The following is a 20,871-nucleotide window of genomic DNA, read 5'->3' as shown; positions in this document are numbered from 1 at the left end:
TTTCCATCAGCGGAGTTCCAGAGCTTGGTCTCCAGACGAACAGCACGCCCCATCTCAGTCGCAATATATGTGTTAGGTACAACTTACAGAAAATTTACTTAAGTTTTATTTCCCATCGCAAAAACGCAGCAAGATGTAGAGTCCAGCTCTTACAACAGCAACAACAAAGAAACTCTCTCTACTAAGCACAAATGATGATGTTATAGCAAAGAGTCTCCAAGTGCAAGTCCATTGTGTTGGCCAACAGCCATCCAGTGGCAGAGAGCACTCGTAGTCCAAAGCTGCTGGAGGCGTGGATCAGCAGGCATGCACCATTGGGCCTGCTAAATCCTTTGCGAGCGCTATTGGCGTCAGACAGGAACTTTAAATTCCGTTGCCACCTCTGAGGTCTGTAGCGTGGTATCGATATACGATACCACATCCCTTCTCTCTAAACCTTCTCACTGTCATCGTGTAGTGTAGGCATGTGAGCAATGACTGAGGCGGAGGACTGAACGCAAGTCGCAATGAGGAGTCCGGAACCGAAAGTGAGGCTCATGCCAAGCTTCTGCTCAGGCCCTGACATACGCCCTTAGCCCTCCTGTGAACACCAGCCCAAAAAACTGGACAGATGTCATTCACTCACATCCAGAGGTGAAGCAGCAAACGAGGATGGAGGCACCTTGATGACTACAGAGCGACCTGAGGAGTCACATGGAACAGCTGCTGGGACGAGACGCCCATCCCAGATGACGGTAGCTGTGAGGACGGAAGAACGGCGACGTCCATGAATGAGCGCCGACTTTCATCAGTTCTGGGACAGGCTTCTGGGAGCTGGATGCCGCGAGGGCTGCTGTGTTCAGGCAGGAATGGAATCCGAGTGCACTAAGTCTGCGACAGGATCCTGAAACTTACATGGACTCAGCAGTGCTCTCGATCCCTGAAGTAAACAGACACAATGTCCAAGAATGACAATGATGGTGCCTCGCTCCCAACGCCTCTGCCCGCCATACAGTCTGTAAATGGTCCAGTCGTTATTGTGATACTTGGCTTGTCTGGTACGACTGAGCGCTGTCCGACATGGCAGCTGCAGCATCTGAAGCAAAGTGTGGTGGTGCCGTCCAAGTAACAGCTCTACTGACGGTGGTCTGGCTGGAAGAAGTAGGAAGATGAGAAGAGCAACAGAGCTTGATCATGTGTGTGTGTGTGGGGGGGGGGGGGGGGGGGTGCACGCTGTTTGTCCATTTCTTACCTAAAGATCCTAACAAAGCGTTCAGTTTCTCCACTGTATTGCGTGTGGAACAGTGCACTCGTCATGTAAGTGATGTGGATGTTGTGCAAAATTGTTCAAACTCTGCGGCAACAATTGAGGTCTATTGTCAGTGACAATCACTTCAAGCAATTCCTCGAGGTAAAAGATCGTCAACGAGGCTTGGATTGAGGAATGAGCTTTAGTAGAGTGCATAGGAACCACGAAGCGGAATTTGCTGCAAGCGTCAACGATGGTGAGCCAATGGATATTCCAGTAAGGGCTCAAGAAATCCAAGTGCATACGGTGCCAAGTAGCTTGAGGTTTGGGCCATTCAAAGAACTGCTGAGGCGGGACTGACTGATATTCACCACATGTTTGGCACTGAGAAGTCAACTGTTCACGTTGTCCATCCAGATCATGCCAGGTGAAATGACGTCGCGCCAGCTGCTTGTTGCGAACGATGTCCAAGCGTCCTTAAAGTAGAATTAAAGTATGTCAGCCTGGTAGCCTGGGGAATCACAACACATGACTACTTATTACAGGTACGAGGCAAAATGACACCTTGGTGAACTGCAGTGGCATGCCGATGGGCCAAATTTCGGTGAACCAGAGGGCTAAAAATTTATCTGGCTGAACGGGGCCTACCAGTGCGCTTGCAGTGGAACAGAATGTGGAAATCGGGATCTTATGCTGCAGCTTCCAGTGGTTAAACGTAGCATATCTTTTGCATGAACGTAGCAACAAGAAGCACAAGCCCCATCGAATATTGAGTCTGATCCAACAGGGAGGCAAGAAAGAGCATCTGCATGGGCATGCTTGTAAGTGATCCAGTACACAATCTCATATTAATAATTTGACAAAAGAAGAGCCCACGGTGGCAGCTTCTGCTTCGTGCAAATTTGGAGTGACTGATAATGGCTCAACAAACATTGTAGGCGTTTTTGGTCGGTCACCAAACAAAATTTTCTGCCAAAAAGGAGCTGGTGATCCTTAGTGATACCATAGACAATGGAGAGAGCCTCCTTTTCAGTTTGTGAATCATTACATAGAGCTTTCTTCAAATATTTCGAAGCAAAGTCAATCACACTTTCAACAGGACCAAATTTAAGCTACAAAACTGCACCGATGCTATAAGAGAAAGCATACACGGCCAGGACCATAGGTTTCACTGGATCAAAATGAACAAGGCGTCAATCACTAAGGAAACCATTTTTCTTCTCGTGGAAAGCGGACTGGCACTCTTGTAACGACACAGAAAGAAAATTCTTCTTGTGCAGGCGGTGCAAGGGAGTCGCGATTTGAGAGGAGTTAGGAATAAAAAGGATGTAATACGTGAGCTACCCTAACACAGACTGCAATTCCCGATCACTGCATGGTTGTGGAAGGTCACACATAGCAAGTACATGGGATTGCAATGAGTGAACGCCCAGGCTATAAATGACATGCCTTAAGTATTCAAGTCCTGTCTGAAAAAACACACATATGTCAGTGTGACACGTAAGACCAGCTGCAGACAACACCTGAAACAGAGTGCGAAGATTATAAATGTGTTCTTCATAAGTGCGAGCCGAGACAACAATGTCATCTGAATAATTCGAGTGAAACGGAACTTTTGCAGTCAGCTGCTCCAGAAAGCGATGAAAATTGGCAGGCGTAGAAGCACTGCTAGACGGTAACCTCAAAAATTTGAAGACATCCAGATACGTGTTAATGACTAAGACTTGTTGCGATTGCTCATCCAGAGATATTTGTAAACAGTACAGCGCATGTCACTTTTGGCAAAATAACGACCGATACGCAACTTATCCATGAAATCTTCCAGGTGCAGCAAGGGATAACTGTAAGTGACTGTTTGCGGTTCACAGTTCTCTTAAAATCAGTTTTCGTCTTTAGAGTAACGAAAGAGGACGCCCACTTAGTGAGAGTAATGAATGTTACGCTCCCGCTGTGTTGCAAATCAGTAAGACTTTGAGCCAACAGAAATCCGTAAGTGCTACGGTGGTGCAAATTGACTGACGCTCAAATGTCAAATTGCAAATGGACTGATTGTACAGCACTAGTAAGACACACAAGTTTGTTGTCCTCAGCCAGCACTGCAGATAAAGGCCTTTCTTGAATGGCTACTACAGTATTTCTGAGCACATAGACTGTACATCTTGGCGTTTGCTGCTTGCTTCTAAGGTACCAAAATTCTTTAATTTCCTCCGTGATCATCAATTTTGATGTTAAGTTTGTCTCTACTCTCATTTCTGCAATCCCTCGTTACTTCCGTCTTTCTTCGTTTCACTATCAATCCACGTTCCATACTCATTAGACTGTTCATCCCACTAACAGGCCCTGTAATTCTTCTTCGTCCCTTTCTTACACCCTTTTCTGTTCGTGCACTTACGTGTTCTTGGTGTTCCTTTCTTGTTGTTCCCTCTTGGTTCTTGTGCATACCGTATATACCCGTATTTCTCTACATGTTACCCCTATTTTTCTCAGGATTTTATTCTGACGAAAGTTTTTTCTAGGCTATCCAATCATATGAACGTATCTCAATTTTTCTTAAATCTTGCTTCCATTACCAGTTGCAAGGTCCGAACTGCTCTCTGGTGCCCTTAGCTTTCCGACAGCCAGCTGATCGTCATCTGACACATCCTTAATTTTCTTATCCATTCTTGTGTTGTTATACTTGTCTCCAACTTGAGTAGTGGCTAAGCTGCCACTCATCAATGATTCTTGAAATTCTGATGTATTGATATTTATCATCTCCCTTTTTTGATCACAAGGCTTCCAAAGCTCTAGTATACTGCGTCTACTATACTGCATCTCCTATTTTCTCCATATCAGTTTCCACTTGTTCCTGAATCACTTCATCACACAAGTCCTATCCGTCATGGGTACCATTACTGTGCTCTTTCCTCTTATGCGCTCTTTACTCCTCGCTTAGCCGTGGAATTTCTATTACACGCTTCACGTTGCCAATCTTGGTTTTCATTTCACCATAGGTTGTTTTGACTTACATATAGGCTGCATCAGTCATTGTGGCGAGCATTTCTTTTTCGATATCTTCACGTTTTTCCTGCTGCCATTTTGCCTTGGCTTCCTTGAACTCATTCATTTCATTCCTGAGTGTCTTGCATTTCTGTATTTGTATTCGTAAATTTCCGTGAGGAGTTCTGTACTTTTTCATACACCGATCAGTTGTAATATTTCTTCTGCTGCCTAAGATTACTTTGCTATTCGTTGGCAAAAATGTTTATTAACCCGGCTAACATGTTTGGTTCTTTTCTTAAAATACGGCTGTATCGGAGAAATTATTATGTTCCGAGAAAACAGAAAGTCTGCCTTTACCGAAACCTCTGACCTGTTAATAGATATTACTTTTTAATGATAAGGTAGAGGAAGTCGGAATAACATGATCCTTGCGTGGTATTTGTTCATCTATCAGAAAAAAATTTGGCCTACATTTCAAAAGGGTAGCTGGGCAACCGAAAGATAACGGACTAATGAAAACAAAATGACAAAGGATAACGAGGCTATTACTCTTGTAAAGTTTCCGTATTCCTGAAATTACAGTTCAGTACTCGATAATACACAATGGCGAAGAGCGACAAAAGCGTCTGGGGCTGGAGGAAATATAATAAGCGAGATTTCTGAAGCTTTCGCTATAGTTATGTATTGGTGCTACGCTCAAGTCAAAAGGAAACACCGGAAAATCAGCTCGTCTTAGGAACGACGCCAATGACAAATAAGCCGTCGTAGAAATTAAATTTCGACTTTCAGAAGAGGCAAATGCGGAATTACAACGAATATTTGGGCCGCTGGAGTTGAACAGAGCAGAACTGAGTAAGAAATTTAATTAAATTCTTCATTTGCGCCAATTCTCCCTTTTCACGGCCAAGCGTGACGTGCAAATCAGATTCCATGCACTAATTAGTCTGCCCCTTTCGGCAGAAACAGTGTTCCTGCAGCTTTATCAGAGACATATACGTCATAATAAAAGATCTGTGAAAGGAAATAGCGAAACCAGTATGTACAGAGGAACGTCAATTTATGTTCCTGTTCGCAGGTTAATGGCGAGTATATGGCATCCGGTAGCTGCGTACACATTTGCATCGAGAGGACGCATAGCAGCGTCGCTAGCACACTCGACACGGTCGTAGGTTTCAATATTTCCTTTTAACTCAACGCCAAAGCTGGTAACGAGGCATTAATTTTAGTAAGGGGAGAGACGTCCGTTCCATATGAGCGCTTATAATCATGTTTTAATCAAACCAATAATGAATTCAGAACGGACCCTTTGCAGTAACGACAATACTACACCCGTGGTTCCTGACAATAAAAGTGAATTGGAGGATGGACGAGGTGTGGACAGAGCAAGGTTATATGAGGCTTCCTTGCTGGATGCCTACGGTGTTATCTTGTTCCCTTCCTTTCGATTCATTTTTCCGTAGTAATCTCACACCCATAGACAATCATAAATACTGAGGTAAATGTTAAGTTTTTTACACCAAATGTTCAATATTATTTATTTAATACACTGGCTATGGTTCGGGTGTTTATGCTTAGGTTGTTACTTCCAACGTACTTCACGTGTTTGCAGTCCAACGACCATTTACATTCGTTGATGGTAAAGGTCTTATTATTCTGATCCCACGAGATTTTAGACAGGAGAGCTAATGTTCCGCATGCGTGCATCCTTCAGACATCAGGTCACACTCAGTTACCAGACAGAAAAACAGAAATTACTGCCAGCAATTGTTGTTTTGGCACCATTACTCGCCTACTCATATGTACATCTTGAAATCTTTATTAGATGTACGCAGTCTTAGTGCACTTACAGGGCAAGGAAAAAGGATCTATCCCAGGTAACATGAAATGGGACAATCATTGATTACACACATACCCCCCCCCCACACACACAAATAAAACTCAGCTTTCAATACGTCCAATTAAAAAAAAAAAAAAAAAAAAAAAAAAACATAGTAGTCCATGCATTTAATTTCTACAGATCACGAAGCCAGAAATTGGCGAGAAGCTGTGCCGAGGTGCTGGCTGTAGCTCTCGGTCTATTCCGTTTATTTCAGCTTCTGGAGTTGAATACAGCAGCGTTCTACGTGAGAATAGCGTGGCACATGATACAATACGTGATCAAAAGTATCCGGACACCTGGCTGAAAGTGACTAACAAGTTTGTGGCGCCCTCCATCGGTAATGCTGGAATTCAGTATGGTGTTGGCCCACCAGTAGCCTAGCTGACAGCTTCCACTCTCGCAGGAATACGTTGAATCAGGTTCCGGAAGTTTTCCTGGGGAATGGCAGCCCATTCTTCACGGTATGCTGCATTGAGAAAAGGTATCGATGTCAGTCGGTGAGGTCTGGCACGAAGTCGGCGTTCCAAAACATCCCAAAGGTGTTCTGCAGCATTCAGGTCAGTACGCTGTGCAGGCCAATCCATTACAGGGATGTTATTGTCGTAACCACTCCACCACAGGGCATGCACTAGGAACAGGTGCTCCATCGTGATGAAAGAAGCAATCGCCCTTTCCAAAGTGCTCTTCAACAGTGGGAAGCAAGAAGGTGCTTAAAACATCAATTTAGGCCTGTGCTGTGATAGTGCGACGAAAAACAGCAAGGAGTGCAAGCGCCCTCGATGAAAAAGACGACCAAACCATAACACCACCGAATTTTATTGTTGGCACTAGACACGCTGGCAGATGACGTTCACCGGGCATTCACCATACCTACAGACTGCCATCGGATCGCCACATTGTGTACCTTGATCCGTCACTCCATACAACGTTTTTCCACTATTTACGCTTCCAATGTTTACGGTCCGTAGACCAAGTGAGGCGTCGTTTGGTGTTTACTGGCCTGATGTGTGGCTTACGAGCAGACGCTTGACCATGAAATCCAAGTATTCTCATCTTCCGCGTAACTGTTGTAGCACTTGTGGATCCTGATGCAGTTTCGAATTCCTGTGTGATTGTCTGCCCAGTACACATTACAACCCTCTTCAACTGTCGGCGGTCTTTGTCGGTCAACAGACGAGGTCGGACTGTACGCTTTTGTGCTGTACGTGTCCCTTCACGTTTCCGCTTCACTATCACATCGGAAACAGTGGACCTATGGATGTTTAGGAGTATGGAAATCTCGCGTATAGACGTATGGCACAAGCGACACCCTATCACCTGACCACGATCGAAGTCCGTGAGTTCCGCGGAAAGCCCCATTCTACACTTTCACGATTGCTAATGACTCCCGAGGTCGTTGATATGGAGTACCTGGCCGTAGGTGGCAGCACAATCCACCGAATATGAAACACGTATGTTTTTGGGGGTGTTGGTTGGGTTGTTTGGGGGAAGAGACCAAACAGCGAGGTCATCGGTCTCATCGGATTAGGGAAGGACGGGGAAGGAAGTCGGCCGTGCCCTTTCAAAGGAATCACCCTGGCATTTGCCTGGAGCGATTTAGGGAAACGATGGAAAACCTAAATCAGGATGGCCGGACGCGGGATTGAACCGTCGTCCTCCCGAATGCGAACCCAGTGTGCTAACCACTGCGCCACCTCGCTCGGTTTTTGGGGGTGTCCGTATACATTTGATCACATGATGTATGTACACTGTTAGACATAAAAACTGACCATCGGCCGGCCCCTACAGAGACTATGTCCGAGTCGTTCACTTAAGGTGGCCAATAAAATCGACCGCCACTTACAACGCGAACAATATGGAAACGCTGTAAGATCCGGAAGGTCAGGAGAAAGTGTTGTGTACGAGATATTCTGGGGTTGTGTTAGCCCGTGGTCTAGTGGTAATCGTCGTGCAATCTAATCTTAAAGTCGCCCGTTCGCGTCCAACCGTATCACTCTTCTTTCCTTTTAGCACATTTCAGCCCTCGACTTAAGTTATGATTTTAATTGAACATCGAAGATAATTCGCTTCACATTCTACCCACTAGTAATAACAAAAACTTTCAGAAACAATCCCTCAGGACAGCTCGTTGTTGCGTCGCGATCAGTGCAGTTTACGCTCGAGCGAGCATTTCCTCTCGATGCAGCAGCTTCCCTCCACCAGCCAGACGCCACCTACCGCCTGAAATCGGGCGCCACCCAGGTGAACGAGGAGCGGCGCTGTCTGTGTATGTATTTAATTATGACTGAATTATTATTTGTTCACAGGCGCTTTCCTGCCGCCTATTGCAACTGTTTTATGAATGTTACAGCAACATGAATAGAAACATCAGATTTTCGCCATATGGAATATTAGAATTCACCTTAAATCTTCACGTTTCGAGCAATGGCAGAATATCCTTCAGTAAGAAGCCAGGTCATACCTTTCTTGTGGCAGGCGTGCCAATGACAGTGATCTCAATAACAATATTGTATAGCAAAGATACATTGCCAACTCATCCACTGGAGAGGCTCCAAAATTGTGAATAGTGTCTGGTGAATATGATTTCAAGGTTTCGGTCCGATTAAGACAGTAAAACACAAATAAATCGTCGCAGTTATTAATTTATGATATTTCATTTGCACTCAGAGAATCGATGTATTACAAGTAATTACGCTCTATTCTCTAAACCTAGTTACAGAAATGCTAATTTCTCAGTGAAATATAATGAAGACATTCCAGCTCTTGCCAGCCACGACTTTGAGGCGCAACTATAGTCACCTCCGATGTTACTCACAGAACACATCAGCTGATATCCTTCCTGGTAATATGACTGAAACTTGGCAACAACGCAGAATATGTTCTCTGTGACCGACACCTTACTTCCTTGATGATACAGAACTATCCTGCTAAATTCATTTGATAGTATGGTGTAATTTCAGTTGAATAATGTGAGTGATATGTGATTTAAGGATATCAGTTAATGCTTTTGAGTCCACGAGCGTCGTTCCGCACGGAAAACACAACTACTATAGTCTCTTTATGTTGCGATTTATCTGTCATAGCGGCTGCTGGGCTGATAAGTAACTCAAAGATGCCACCCTTTTTCGCTAGCTCCGAGGTAACGTGCTGGCCGGCCGGTTACAAGCTGCTTTCGTTCGCCTATCGAGACTCGCTGAAAGCCGTATTTTTAATTATTTTTTAGCAGAGCTACAAGCAGGCAGATAGAAACTCAATAAGGAAATGGTAAGACAACGCTCGAGAAAATTCGTTTTGCTACTTTCAGTACCCCTTAATGTGAGAGAGAAAACCTTATGGCCGTGCAAAATTCTTAATGCCTGTTTTGTTTTCAGCCGACATATTTTTTGTTGTTGTGAATACAAAATTTTATCTATTAACCGCCCCATTTCCATAATACTTGAGTATGATACAGGGCATGGAGTAAATAGAGACCTTTTCGAAGTCAAAAGTCGGTAATGTCCCATTAATTTGTGTTAAAATAGGCACAGTCGTCTTACAGACACTTAATACTTTATTAAAATAGACGGCCGTCGTGATGTTTCGGTAGAAAGTTGAATTTAATTTGTATTAGTAAAGTAACTATTTAATTTCTCTTTGATGATTACAGTTGTGTTCAATAAACTAATGGAAAACGCAGTTATATCAGCAACAGTATATCCTTTCACAATATCTGAAACAATATGACAAAGCTAAGGTAGTTTACAAATTCTACGCCAGTAGAAACCCACTGGTTCTAACAAATTATTAAACCTGTGTATTTTAAAGAGCATTATCGTCTAGAAATGAATTGCCTTGACGGTTGATCGATCAACAGCGGGAAGCGTAAAATTTTACGAGTATACGATCAGAGGGACAAGTGACTGAGAGATGACTTCCCTATCAGTACAAGAGCCTGATCTCCTGTGCGGCAATCTCCTGGATATTTTTGTTTCTCAAATCAACAGAGTGCGTTATCATGCATTACCACACATGACGTAGTTTTGTCGGTCGATATTCTTACACTGCGACCGAAAGGTATCTCAACTGTTGGCAAAAAATTCCAGCAGTGATGGACACACACTTGGGGAAGAATGAGTAGTGCAAAACACACTTTTGGAGCTATCAGATAGAAAATATTATGTTCACACCAATGTTTTCTCTAGTTTACGTCGTTTGGGGGGGCTCAACCTTTCATTTCTTGTTTGGAAGTTAACGATAAAGGCATCATAACTAGTCACTAGTAATAGTACTGCTCAATGAGCGAACTGATGACGTTCAAGCAAAACTGCAATAATAGTCACTCCGCCGGCAGGGTTGGCTGAGCGGTTCTAGGCGCTACGGTCTGGAACCGCACGACCGCTACGGTCGCAGGTTCGAATCCTGCCTTGGGCATGGATGTGTGTGATGTCCTTAGGTTAGTTAGGTTTAAGTAGTTCTAAATTCTAGGGGACTGATGACCTCAGAAGTTAAGGTCCGTAGTCCTCAAAGCCATTTGAACCATTTTGAACAGTCACTCCGTTGGTTTTTGTTGTTTGGAATTAGAACATGCAGGACTCCTACACCAGACTTCTGAGTCTTGCCTGTTGAATGCAAATGTCGCATGATGGTTAAACGGTAATCCATCACTTATATCAGCAGTCTAAACTTTCTTAATGTGGAAAATCATTCATGCTAGAAATATCTTTGTTGAAACAAGAATATCTGTCTGTTGTGTATATTTCCCAAAATCACACGCTCCACAAACAGTTCAAATCTTTCGAGCTGCCTCCTCTGCACACACCCCTCGGTTATACCTAAAGTATGTACTGTGTTGCACAAGTTTCACCTTTTTCCACTTGAGACCAAATTTTACAACGCTTAACCCCAGTTCATTATTTTAAAGTAAGCAAAATCCCATGCTTGGCTGCAAGATGATAACTAGAACTTCAAATTCGAAAATGACAGTTGATACATAGACTGACAGCTTTGCGCCGCGTTCACCTGGGCAGCGCCGGATTTCAGGCGGCGGGTGGCGTCTGGCTGATGGCGACGCAGCCACGAACTGTCCTGCGGAATTGTTTTTGTTATTACTAGTGGTTAGTATGTCAAACGTATTATCTTCGATGTTACATCAGATTCGTAACTTTAGACGAGGGCTGAAATGTGGTAAAAAAAAAAAAAAAAAAAAAAAACAAAAGAGAGAGAGAGAGAGAGAGGAGAGAGAGAGAGAGAGATACGGTTGGACGCGAACACACGACTATAAGTTTAGAATGCAAGACGATTACCCCTTTTTTATTTTTTGTTTTGTTTTGTTCTGTAATGTTCGTTGCATTTGGTCTGGGCAGATGTCATAGGACATCCGTTCAAGTTGATCGCTGATTCCTTTACTCAGTTTTATATTGCAGAGGGCTAAAACAACCCCATTATATCTCGTAAGTACACAGCACTTCCTCCTGACACTTCTGTATCTCACAGCGTTACCAGATTGTGCAGATGGCCGGACTTTGCGTTGTCAGAGACGGTCGGTTTTATTGGCCACCTTAAGTGACCGACTCGGCCTTATTCTCTGTGGCGGCCAGCCGGCGGCCAGTTTTTATGTCTAAAACTGTACTTCAGTCTCCCTGTTGCCGAAATCGGATCTAACATCAGAGCCGTTTCTTTTTCTAATTAGATTCACTGCTTCGTGTTCAAGTCCTCTCAACTCAGTAAACTAGTTGACAAAGTCGGTAACTGAACCCGAGGGCCAGTCAGGTAACAACCGCTAAACTTTGAAAGTGGATCACTGTTGACTTTACATATTCTTTGTTTAAATGTAATATAAGAAACACTGAAAACTTTGGATAATACCGTACTAAAATTTTCGTAGCAAAATAGTTCAGGAGTGAACGGCCGGGTGTCACTGCACAAAGTGGACAATATTTCGGCAAGCGACCACATTGCCATCATGAAGCGTTCAGTACATTAGCTCACCTCCTGATAGTAACGTGATCACCTAACGAAAAATGTTGATCGTTGGACAATGACAGCCCTCGTTCATCTGTGAATTAATTCGTCATGAGCTATGCTGGGAGAAGTTGAAGAATAACACACTAAAATGTGCATCTTCAGGACACTACCTACGTCTTAAACTGACCAGTATGAGCTACCCTAGGTTTCCGGCCGGCCGGTGATGATGTGCTTTGGTGGGAACATAATGTCATATTCCTGTATTTTGAAAAATTTCTGGTCGTAAGTACAACAGCTGCTTCTTTTCTGGCCAGTTCAACTAGCGCAAACAAAATCACAATCCATTAACTAGATGAATATCACACTGAAAATAACTCAGCTTTATATGCAAGTACAAGCATTCGGTAGCATTGGTGTTTGTGGGATGATCTTACGCATAAGAGTGCGGGGATGCGAGGGAGGCATCGAATGATAACAGGTATCATCACATAGTCCACACATTGCTAACAGCACCAGGAATGTCTCCGGGAAGATAGACCCCATACGAAAAATGTAACAATGATATCACATTCTATAACACCATAAGAAAGTGCAGAAAGTTTTACGATAGTAGTGGTCAGAAACTACATTTCATCTTCTCACTTCCTACCACATATTTTCTGGTTATGAGAATATATTTCAGCATTGAATGTGGAATACTTTGCTCATATTAAAGTCTACTACCATGATAGTTTCTTATATGTACTGTTAATTTATATCTATACAGTACAGTGAATAATTTTCTGAATGTGTTGATCTGTTATTAGAGAACGCAAGATGAAATTCACTATATTATTCCGATGTTTTGGCTCTCCGGGAACCGCAGTGAGAAAGATGTAAATTAAGAACGGCAACAGAAAAAAAGGACGATTATTTCCTGAAATTGAACTGAAAGCAACTGATACGGAGTACAGTGTTTTAAATATTACTTTGTTACTACGCTATAAGTTTCCGACGGTTATGTAGTAACTAACGCAGTGGGCTTTCAAATGTGACATGAAGCACATTTTGTTAGTAGTCACTGTCAAAATTCAAAGGCCGAAATGTTCACAGATACCAATATTACTGTTATAGAAACAGTTCGAATGGAATATGTTTGTTAATCAATCCTAGAACACCTAAATTATTTGAACACCCGAAAATTCATGAAATATCAGTTCCTGTCCGTACAGTCAATGAAAAAATAGATAGTTTCGCATAGGTGCTTAGCAAAGAACTATATAACGTCCTAAGAAAACTACACACTTGTAATAAACAATATACAACAAAAAAATTCTAGATTATTAAAACAAAATGTAAGAGGCATACAATTTTGCTCATTGCTAGAACACACTATATTAAAATTTTCATTCCAGACGCAACACAATCTTCGAACACTAATACACTCCAGATGAACAAAACCTATCATGTATTGAAATACAGGCATGTATAAAATTCAGTGTTAAATATGTGACAAATTCTATATATGGCAAAGTGGACGGAATTTCGATATTCGACACGGAGAACATATTAGAGAGAGCGACAATAACCCATCAACTTTCTTCCACCACTTTTGATACACACTTACATAGCAGACATGTAAGAATAAAAAACACGTGGAAAATGTTGTAAACCTCGTGCACTATAACACTATCTGGAATAACCAATTAAAAAAAAAACAGTAGATTCAACCGCGTATCAGCGTAGAACGACGTAAACCCGAATCATATAAGCAATATAACATTTCTGGTAAAAAAAAAAGGATATGACCTACAGAATACCATAGACCCAAACAGCCTGTAACCATACAACAATACAGTTGTCAAGTAACGTTTTCATGAAATAAACTTTCGTAATTCGATGATTACAGAAATAACTCCTCCAGCTAAGTTTAACACCTGCTGTAGCTCCACCAACATCAAAGGAACAAATGTATACAGTAGTGATAGCAACTGAGACATTGACGTCATATGAATATAAAGACCACCTGATGTACGTAGCAAAGCATAATTCTATAATACGTTAAATCAGCTATTTAAAAATCTGAAATGTTATACCAAACTAAGTACTTTCCACAGATAACCTGAAGATGGCAATCACGGGCGAAGTAGGCCTATTGTAATTGAAAACATAATGTCCTTATATGACGCTGTGGGTCCAGACGAGTACAAAATTTAATATAGTAACAAACCGAATAAATTATAATTACACCGTTACCCTGTAACAAGTTACTTTAGGCCATAGGTCGCTTACACCAATATCCTTAGAAAATGTCCTTGAACAGCTTCCGAGATTTTGTCGGTGTATTTCGGCTGCACTGTGTGTAATATGAACGATGCTTGAGTGATTATTTTCCAGTGCGAATCTCTTACGGTGTGGTCGCTTCCCGCTGCTATTGACAATTCCACCTGTTGCAGTGCCCATATACCAGGGAGAGGTGCTGAAGTTGACCAAGGTGTCCCGCTCAGAGATGGGGGCGTACCTGTGCATCGCGTCCAACGGCGTACCCCCGTCTGTCAGCAAGCGAGTCATGGTCAATGTGCACTGTGAGTATGTGTGTCTATCACTTGTACCACCCTACCATCCGTAGCATATATACACCAACGGTTTCGCAACACCAAAAAATAATTAATGTACAGTAATGAAATTTCGGGAATACTTTTGTCTAGGTATTTTAGTGATTAACATTGCAAGATCACAGGTTAATGGAAGAGTGAGATAAGCCACTGCAATGTGAAATGCAGGTACAGTAATAAACGGTGTAAACGCCTTGATGTCGAATGCAAGCATGCAAACGGCATGCACTGTGTTGTATAGGTAATAGTTTTGTAGGTGCCTGTGGCAAAACACCCTTCGGAAATATGTTCATGAATGGCAGCACGATAGGTGGAATCACCAGACTGATGTACTCTTTAGCAGTCAGGATGCGTGGGAGAACCAAGACAGTGTTCCTGGTATCTTTAGGTTCAGTGGGTCTATAACGCAGACTTGTTGTGTGCAGGGCCACAACTTACCTCCTTTTAACCAACATACGACCATTACTGGCACCGAGGCCGAACGAGCTCTTATCAATCAACACAACAATCCTCTCTCCTGCCCACCAACGAGCTTCCGCTTGCTACGACTGAAGTCGCAAACGGTAGCGGTTGGGGATACAGACAGTCTGGCTGCCCTTGAAGTCACCGATTTGTAACAGTTCGTTGTGTCACTGTGGCGCCAGCTGCTGCTCAAATTGCTTCTCCAGATGCAGCAGGATGCGGCAGAGACATACGACGAACAGGATGGTCTTCCCACTCGGTAGTGCCACGTGGCCGTTCATTGCCCGATCTCCTTGCTACCGTACATTCTCGTGACCACCTCTACCAGCATTCATGCACAGTGGCTACATTCCTGCCAAGTCTTTCTGCAGTACTGCAGAAGAAACATCCAGCTGCCCGTAGCATTGTCATACGACGTCGTTCGAAGTCACTGAGGTGTTGATAACAGCGTCTTTGTCTTCTTAAAGACATTGTCGACTAACATCAACTTACCCCGTCCAGTCCTGATGATAACTAACGCTAATGACTGTTGCAGCGTGTATTTGAAGCTAACGACGTTTGCATCCTCATACTGGCGCTACTAGCGCCACTCTTATGCGGCTGGTGCGAAATTTGAATATACATCATTATTCAGATGTAGAAACACGTCTACCAATTTTGGTAGACGTGTTTATATATATATATATATATATAGTTTACCTCAGACAGGATGCTCGGGATTTAAAAACAGTGCCTTAATATGTTGCTTCAGGAACTGATTGTTACAAGTATACTATTCCATTAATACTATTCCATTAAGTTTCGGCTGCACACCCCAAACTTAATGGAACAGTCTTTGCGCCGCCAAAACCTGAAGATTCACATCAAGTATACTATTGTTTGATTAGACATACTTTTTTTCTGCTACTTCAAATATATTACTTGTACCTAGCAGCTGGTCTCAGATAATCTCCTCTACAGTCCAGAACGTTCCAGATACTTTTTAACGCACGTGAAGAAAATTTAGACGAGATAACTGCTTGCCATTTGACAATTAAAAGAGTACAGTAAGTGATCGTCAGTGTGGGATGAATAATTTACTATATATCACATAAGCACAACTGCAAATGCTAGTTTGCCACATATGAAATTAAAAAAAATATTTTGTCATCTGTAAAACTCATCATATAATCTCAACTTTCACAAAAGGTTTTGACGACACGCCAAAACTGCTGCACACCAATTATATATTCGATTTGTCTGCTTTATCCTTCTCTTGATCCACTTCATACAAAAATGTAGGTGGACCGTTTCCTTTGATATGATTAAGTTTCCAGTTTGTACATCACTTAAGTCATTATTGAAAAAGTAGTGAATGTGTTTCAGCATAATACTTTAATGTGATTTGTTGTAGCGGTCACCAGACCGAAGACTGTTTATTGCACTTTTACTTCCAAGTTACTACTGCAAACCATATTCATTGGAATATGATTATTATATTCATGCCTTGATCTCATTCTACGACTTTTATCCCCCACATCTTTCCCCAAACTGGTGAGTCTTTCGTACCTCGGAATATAACGTACCAACCGATCCTTCTTTTAGTCAACTTGTGTCATAAATTTCTTCTTCATAATTCGACCCAATTCCATCTCATTAGTTACTCTATCTACCTCTGCAATCTTCAGTATCATTCTGCAGCAAATCTTTTCCAGAGCCTCTTACCTCTTCTTATCTGAACTGCTTATCGTCCATTTTTCACTTCAGTACAAAGCTACCCTCGCCCTCCCCAAGAAATAGCCATGAGAAACGATTCCGTAACACTTAAAATGATGTTAAATATTAAAAAATTCATTTTTGACAAAACACTTTTCATGCTAAAGGCAGTCCCCAGTTTACATCATCCCTACATCGGCCATCGCCGATTATTCTTGTGCCCAGATAGCAAAACTCATGTGCCACTTTTGGTGTGTAATTTCCCAGTCTACTTTCTTCAGCGACGTCTGAATTACTCAACTACATTCCTTTACTCTTGTTTCACTTCTGTTTATGTTCGTCTGTTCAGCAGAGTCCTTCGCCATCTGTGACAGGATTACATTGTCAGTGATAAATCTCAAAGTTTTATTTTTTGTCCCTGAACTTTTATTCATTCTCCAAATCTGTCCTAAGATTATTTTACTGCTTTCACCCTTTCATGTTGAATGACATCCCCACACTCGTCTTAACCACTGCTTCCCCTTTCATATCTTTCGACTTGTGTGACTTGTGTATGTACGCGTTGTAAATGCCCTTCCGTTCTCTGTGTTTTGTCCCTGTTACCTGTAGAATATCGTTGAGTCAGTTCCAGTGAAATACTGCAAGAAGCTTTCTCTGAATCTATAAAAATTATAAATCTAGGTTTGCTTTTCTTACATCTGCATTCTACGATAAGTTGTTGGGTCAATTTTGTCTCACGTGTTCCTACATTCCTCCGTAATCTATGCTGATTTCCCACGAGGTCGTCTTCTACTGGTTTCATCGTTCTTGTGTAAATAATTCGTTTCAGTATATTGCGAACATGACTAATTAAAGGGAATTATGAACATCAGTTTCTGTTAAGTGTGCCTCAGTTGCTTTGATAAATTTCCCAACCGTTGGTTCAGAGACTGCGTGTACTACAGAGAAGACTAGGACGATTTGGCACACATTTAAACTATCTTAACAGAGTAGTTGAGTTGAGCAGTGAGAACTCGTCGGTTCATAGCTAACTAGCCTCTACATGTAAAGAAAGCTTTGATATGTATGGACGCACCATAGAATTTGATTAGTATTCTCGTGAACAGAATGGATCTGAAAATGGATTGTTTGTAGATGCAATACGGAATAATTTGAAAAATGCGTTTCGTGTTTCCGCACTGTTAAACAGATTGTCACTTGCACTATATTTTCTTGATTGAGTGCTTTCGGTTTCTTTTTAAGTCAGCTTCGACGTTAAAAATACTCGGTTGCAATTTCGTTATACGGCACTCCATGTCCGTACTTCTGATAACGCATACGCAAAGACATTACAATTTCTTATTGGCAGTTCGGTAAATACACTGCAAAAAAGTATTGTTTCGCTTTCCCTTACTGTGTTACACACGGATATGGTCCTGCACTTTTTATAGCCCACGAAGACACCACCACGAAACGTGTCGCAATTCTCGAATTCGACATGCAATGTTTGCAGATATGTTGATGAAGATGTACAGTTAATACCTTCGTTCGCCCAAATTACTTAACGACCCGTTTATTTAGATGTCGAACAACAGGAGCAAGTTGAATGAGTAGAGACGTCTATTCAGGACCGTTTCGTCTGTAGATACTGAAACATAAAATAATGGTTGAATTTCTTGTTGCCAACACGCTAGTAGTGAATGCCTGAAACGCTGTTGACCTGTGTTTCAGTCCACCCAGTGATTCAGGTGCCGAACCAGCTGGTTGGTGCGCCGCTGGGCACTGACGTCACTCTGGAGTGCAACGTGGAAGCCTCTCCAACGTCCATCAACTACTGGGTGAGGGACACTGGTAAGTGCTGCAGCTGTCACCATCTGTCACTGTTGCCTGTTATCATGTGAAATTACATTTGTTAGTTGGGATCAAAACGTACGATTCAGCGGTATGCCTCCATTTCAGACTATTTTTTCTGCACATTTTTCCGCACGCTATGTGGCAAAGCCACCGATGTTTCAGGCCACAATTGCAGGCAATTTTCATCAGGTTTGTGCTTCACATAAACAGGATATTTCAAAAAATGTGTCTCATATTCCTGCAGATGATAGTATTGGTCAAATCGAGAAGCAATATTCATCTTCTCTGCATATAAAAGGTAATGTACTGATTGACTAAGTCATCGTCGCGCAGCCCATATAGCTGAGGATAGAAACTTGAAATTTGGAGAAGGTGTAGATCTTGCACTGCAGGCGTCGTTTAAGAAGGGAAATTCCGACTCTAAGAGGTGAATGAGGTTTTTTATGAAAAAGTTTTATTGTGAAACCGTTTTTGAAGTTAAACCTATGAAAATTTAAAATTGACTTCTCAGTTGGAAATAAGAAAAGTCATGTTTCACTGTTTCTGGAAATTTAACCACTATCGGATTGAAACGGGGGAATGAAACTATTTATGGAAATATTTCATTGTGCGAGCATCTTCGAGGTTAAACCTATGTCTTTGTAGGTGGTCGGGAGATTAACTTAAGAAAACTTCGAGTCAAAACAATCTTCCGCCCACATACAAAGACGTGGGTCCCTCTCGGTTCGGCACAGGACCATCTCAGACTGCGGCAGGCTGGAATCTACAGAACACTTGCGAGTGCGGCAAAGCCTACACTGGTCAGACAACGCACACAGTACGTGAAGGACGCGTTGAACATGGTCGCCACACACGCCTTTCGCAGCCCAGTAAGTCAGCCATAGCCTAGTATTTTATCTCCACAGAACATTCCATGGATTACTGTTGCTATGAAATCTTGGCCTCGACGAGATCCTACTGGAATGCAGTTATTAAGAAGTCGATGGAAATACGTTTAGCGGTGTACCTTATTTATCGTGGTGGAGGCTTTCAACTGAATGTGTCTTGGGAATCTGTGATTTTTTAATGTCTTCAGGATGAAAATATTTTATGACCAGTGACACGTCTAGTGACATTTAATTTTATCCATTTTCATATTTGAAGCTTAATTCCGCGAGTGCGCATTGTGACAAAGAGCACACATGACCCTGCGCAGCGTAGGTGGAGCAATATTCGAACTGGGCGCGTAACTTGATAGGGGCCGCTAATCTAGCGGTAATGTTCGCGTATGTGTCTTCGCGCCATTTTTTTACTTTTATTCTTTTAAGAAATGCGAACTAGCAATCCCCAAAGCAAAACACTCACCTGAAAATGGCGGAATGGTTGTCAGCCGAAGTATCGTGCCAAGAAGTCGACGTTTTCCGTCTGCAATTCCGAAACTTCATGGAATACTTGATATACTGTCTGAAACCAATCAGTTCATCGCTAGCACCGAGGCTAGAAAGTTACGTGTGATAATTCATACGTCTTTACGCTATGCAAGCGGGTCATCGAGCCTCTACAGCATAGCCTCTGAATGTGTTCAAATGGTTCAAATGGCTCTGAGCACTATGGGACTCAACTGCTGTGGTTATCAGTAACAGTCGCACGGTTCCAGACTGCGCGCCTAGAACTCTGAATGTGTCACCAGCCGTCCTTGCATCTGTAAGTATGCCTCCGTGATGTCCCGTACATGTGTCAGCAACGAAGTTATAAGCAAACGATACGATGTTGAGTAATTAGGTTCAGCTGACCTATTGATGTGCCTTCCTACACTTTCGGATTTAGTCTTGAAATTATAAAAATGTTAGTTGACCAGAAGAATTGATGAACCTAGCGTAATATTTAATAGTAGTAGCGCTGTTATCCGCGAATTCCTCACGATGTCTTAGCAACCATTACACACAGGCCCGCCCGATTGGCCGCGCGGTCTAACGCACGGCTTTCCGGGCGGAAAGGAGCGCCGGTCCCCGGCACGAATCCGCCCGGCGTATTTGTGTCGAGGTCCGGTGAGCCAGCCAGCCTGTGGATGCTTTTTAGGCGGTTTTCCATCTGCCTCGGCAAATGCGGGCTGGTTTCCCTTATTCCGCCTCAGCTACACTATGTCGGCGATTGCTGCGGAAACAAATTCTCCATGTACGCATACACCACAATTACTCTACCACGCAAACATAGGGGTTACACTCGTCTGGGGTGAGACGTTCCCTGGGGGGGCCACCGGGGGCCGAACCGCACAA

General features: G+C 42.6%; 1 protein-coding gene across 1 annotated transcript in view; it reads left to right on the top strand.

Annotated features, from left to right (window-relative positions):
* Window positions 1-20,871, top strand: part of LOC126484743 (lachesin-like) — a 530,047-nt gene that overhangs the window by 476,366 nt on the left and 32,810 nt on the right. Inside the window, exons 5-6 of the mRNA XM_050108338.1 lie at window positions 14,468-14,596; window positions 18,494-18,613. Coding sequence (XP_049964295.1) covers window positions 14,468-14,596; window positions 18,494-18,613 — 249 coding nt within the window. The remainder of the gene's footprint in view (window positions 1-14,467; window positions 14,597-18,493; window positions 18,614-20,871) is intronic.

The sequence above is a fragment of the Schistocerca serialis genome, chromosome 6 (assembly GCF_023864345.2).
Source record: "Schistocerca serialis cubense isolate TAMUIC-IGC-003099 chromosome 6, iqSchSeri2.2, whole genome shotgun sequence".
NCBI classification, from domain to species: Eukaryota; Metazoa; Arthropoda; class Insecta; order Orthoptera; family Acrididae; genus Schistocerca; species Schistocerca serialis.
Note: the sequence above shows the minus strand (reverse complement) of the source record. Positions and strands in the feature narration are given on the sequence as shown.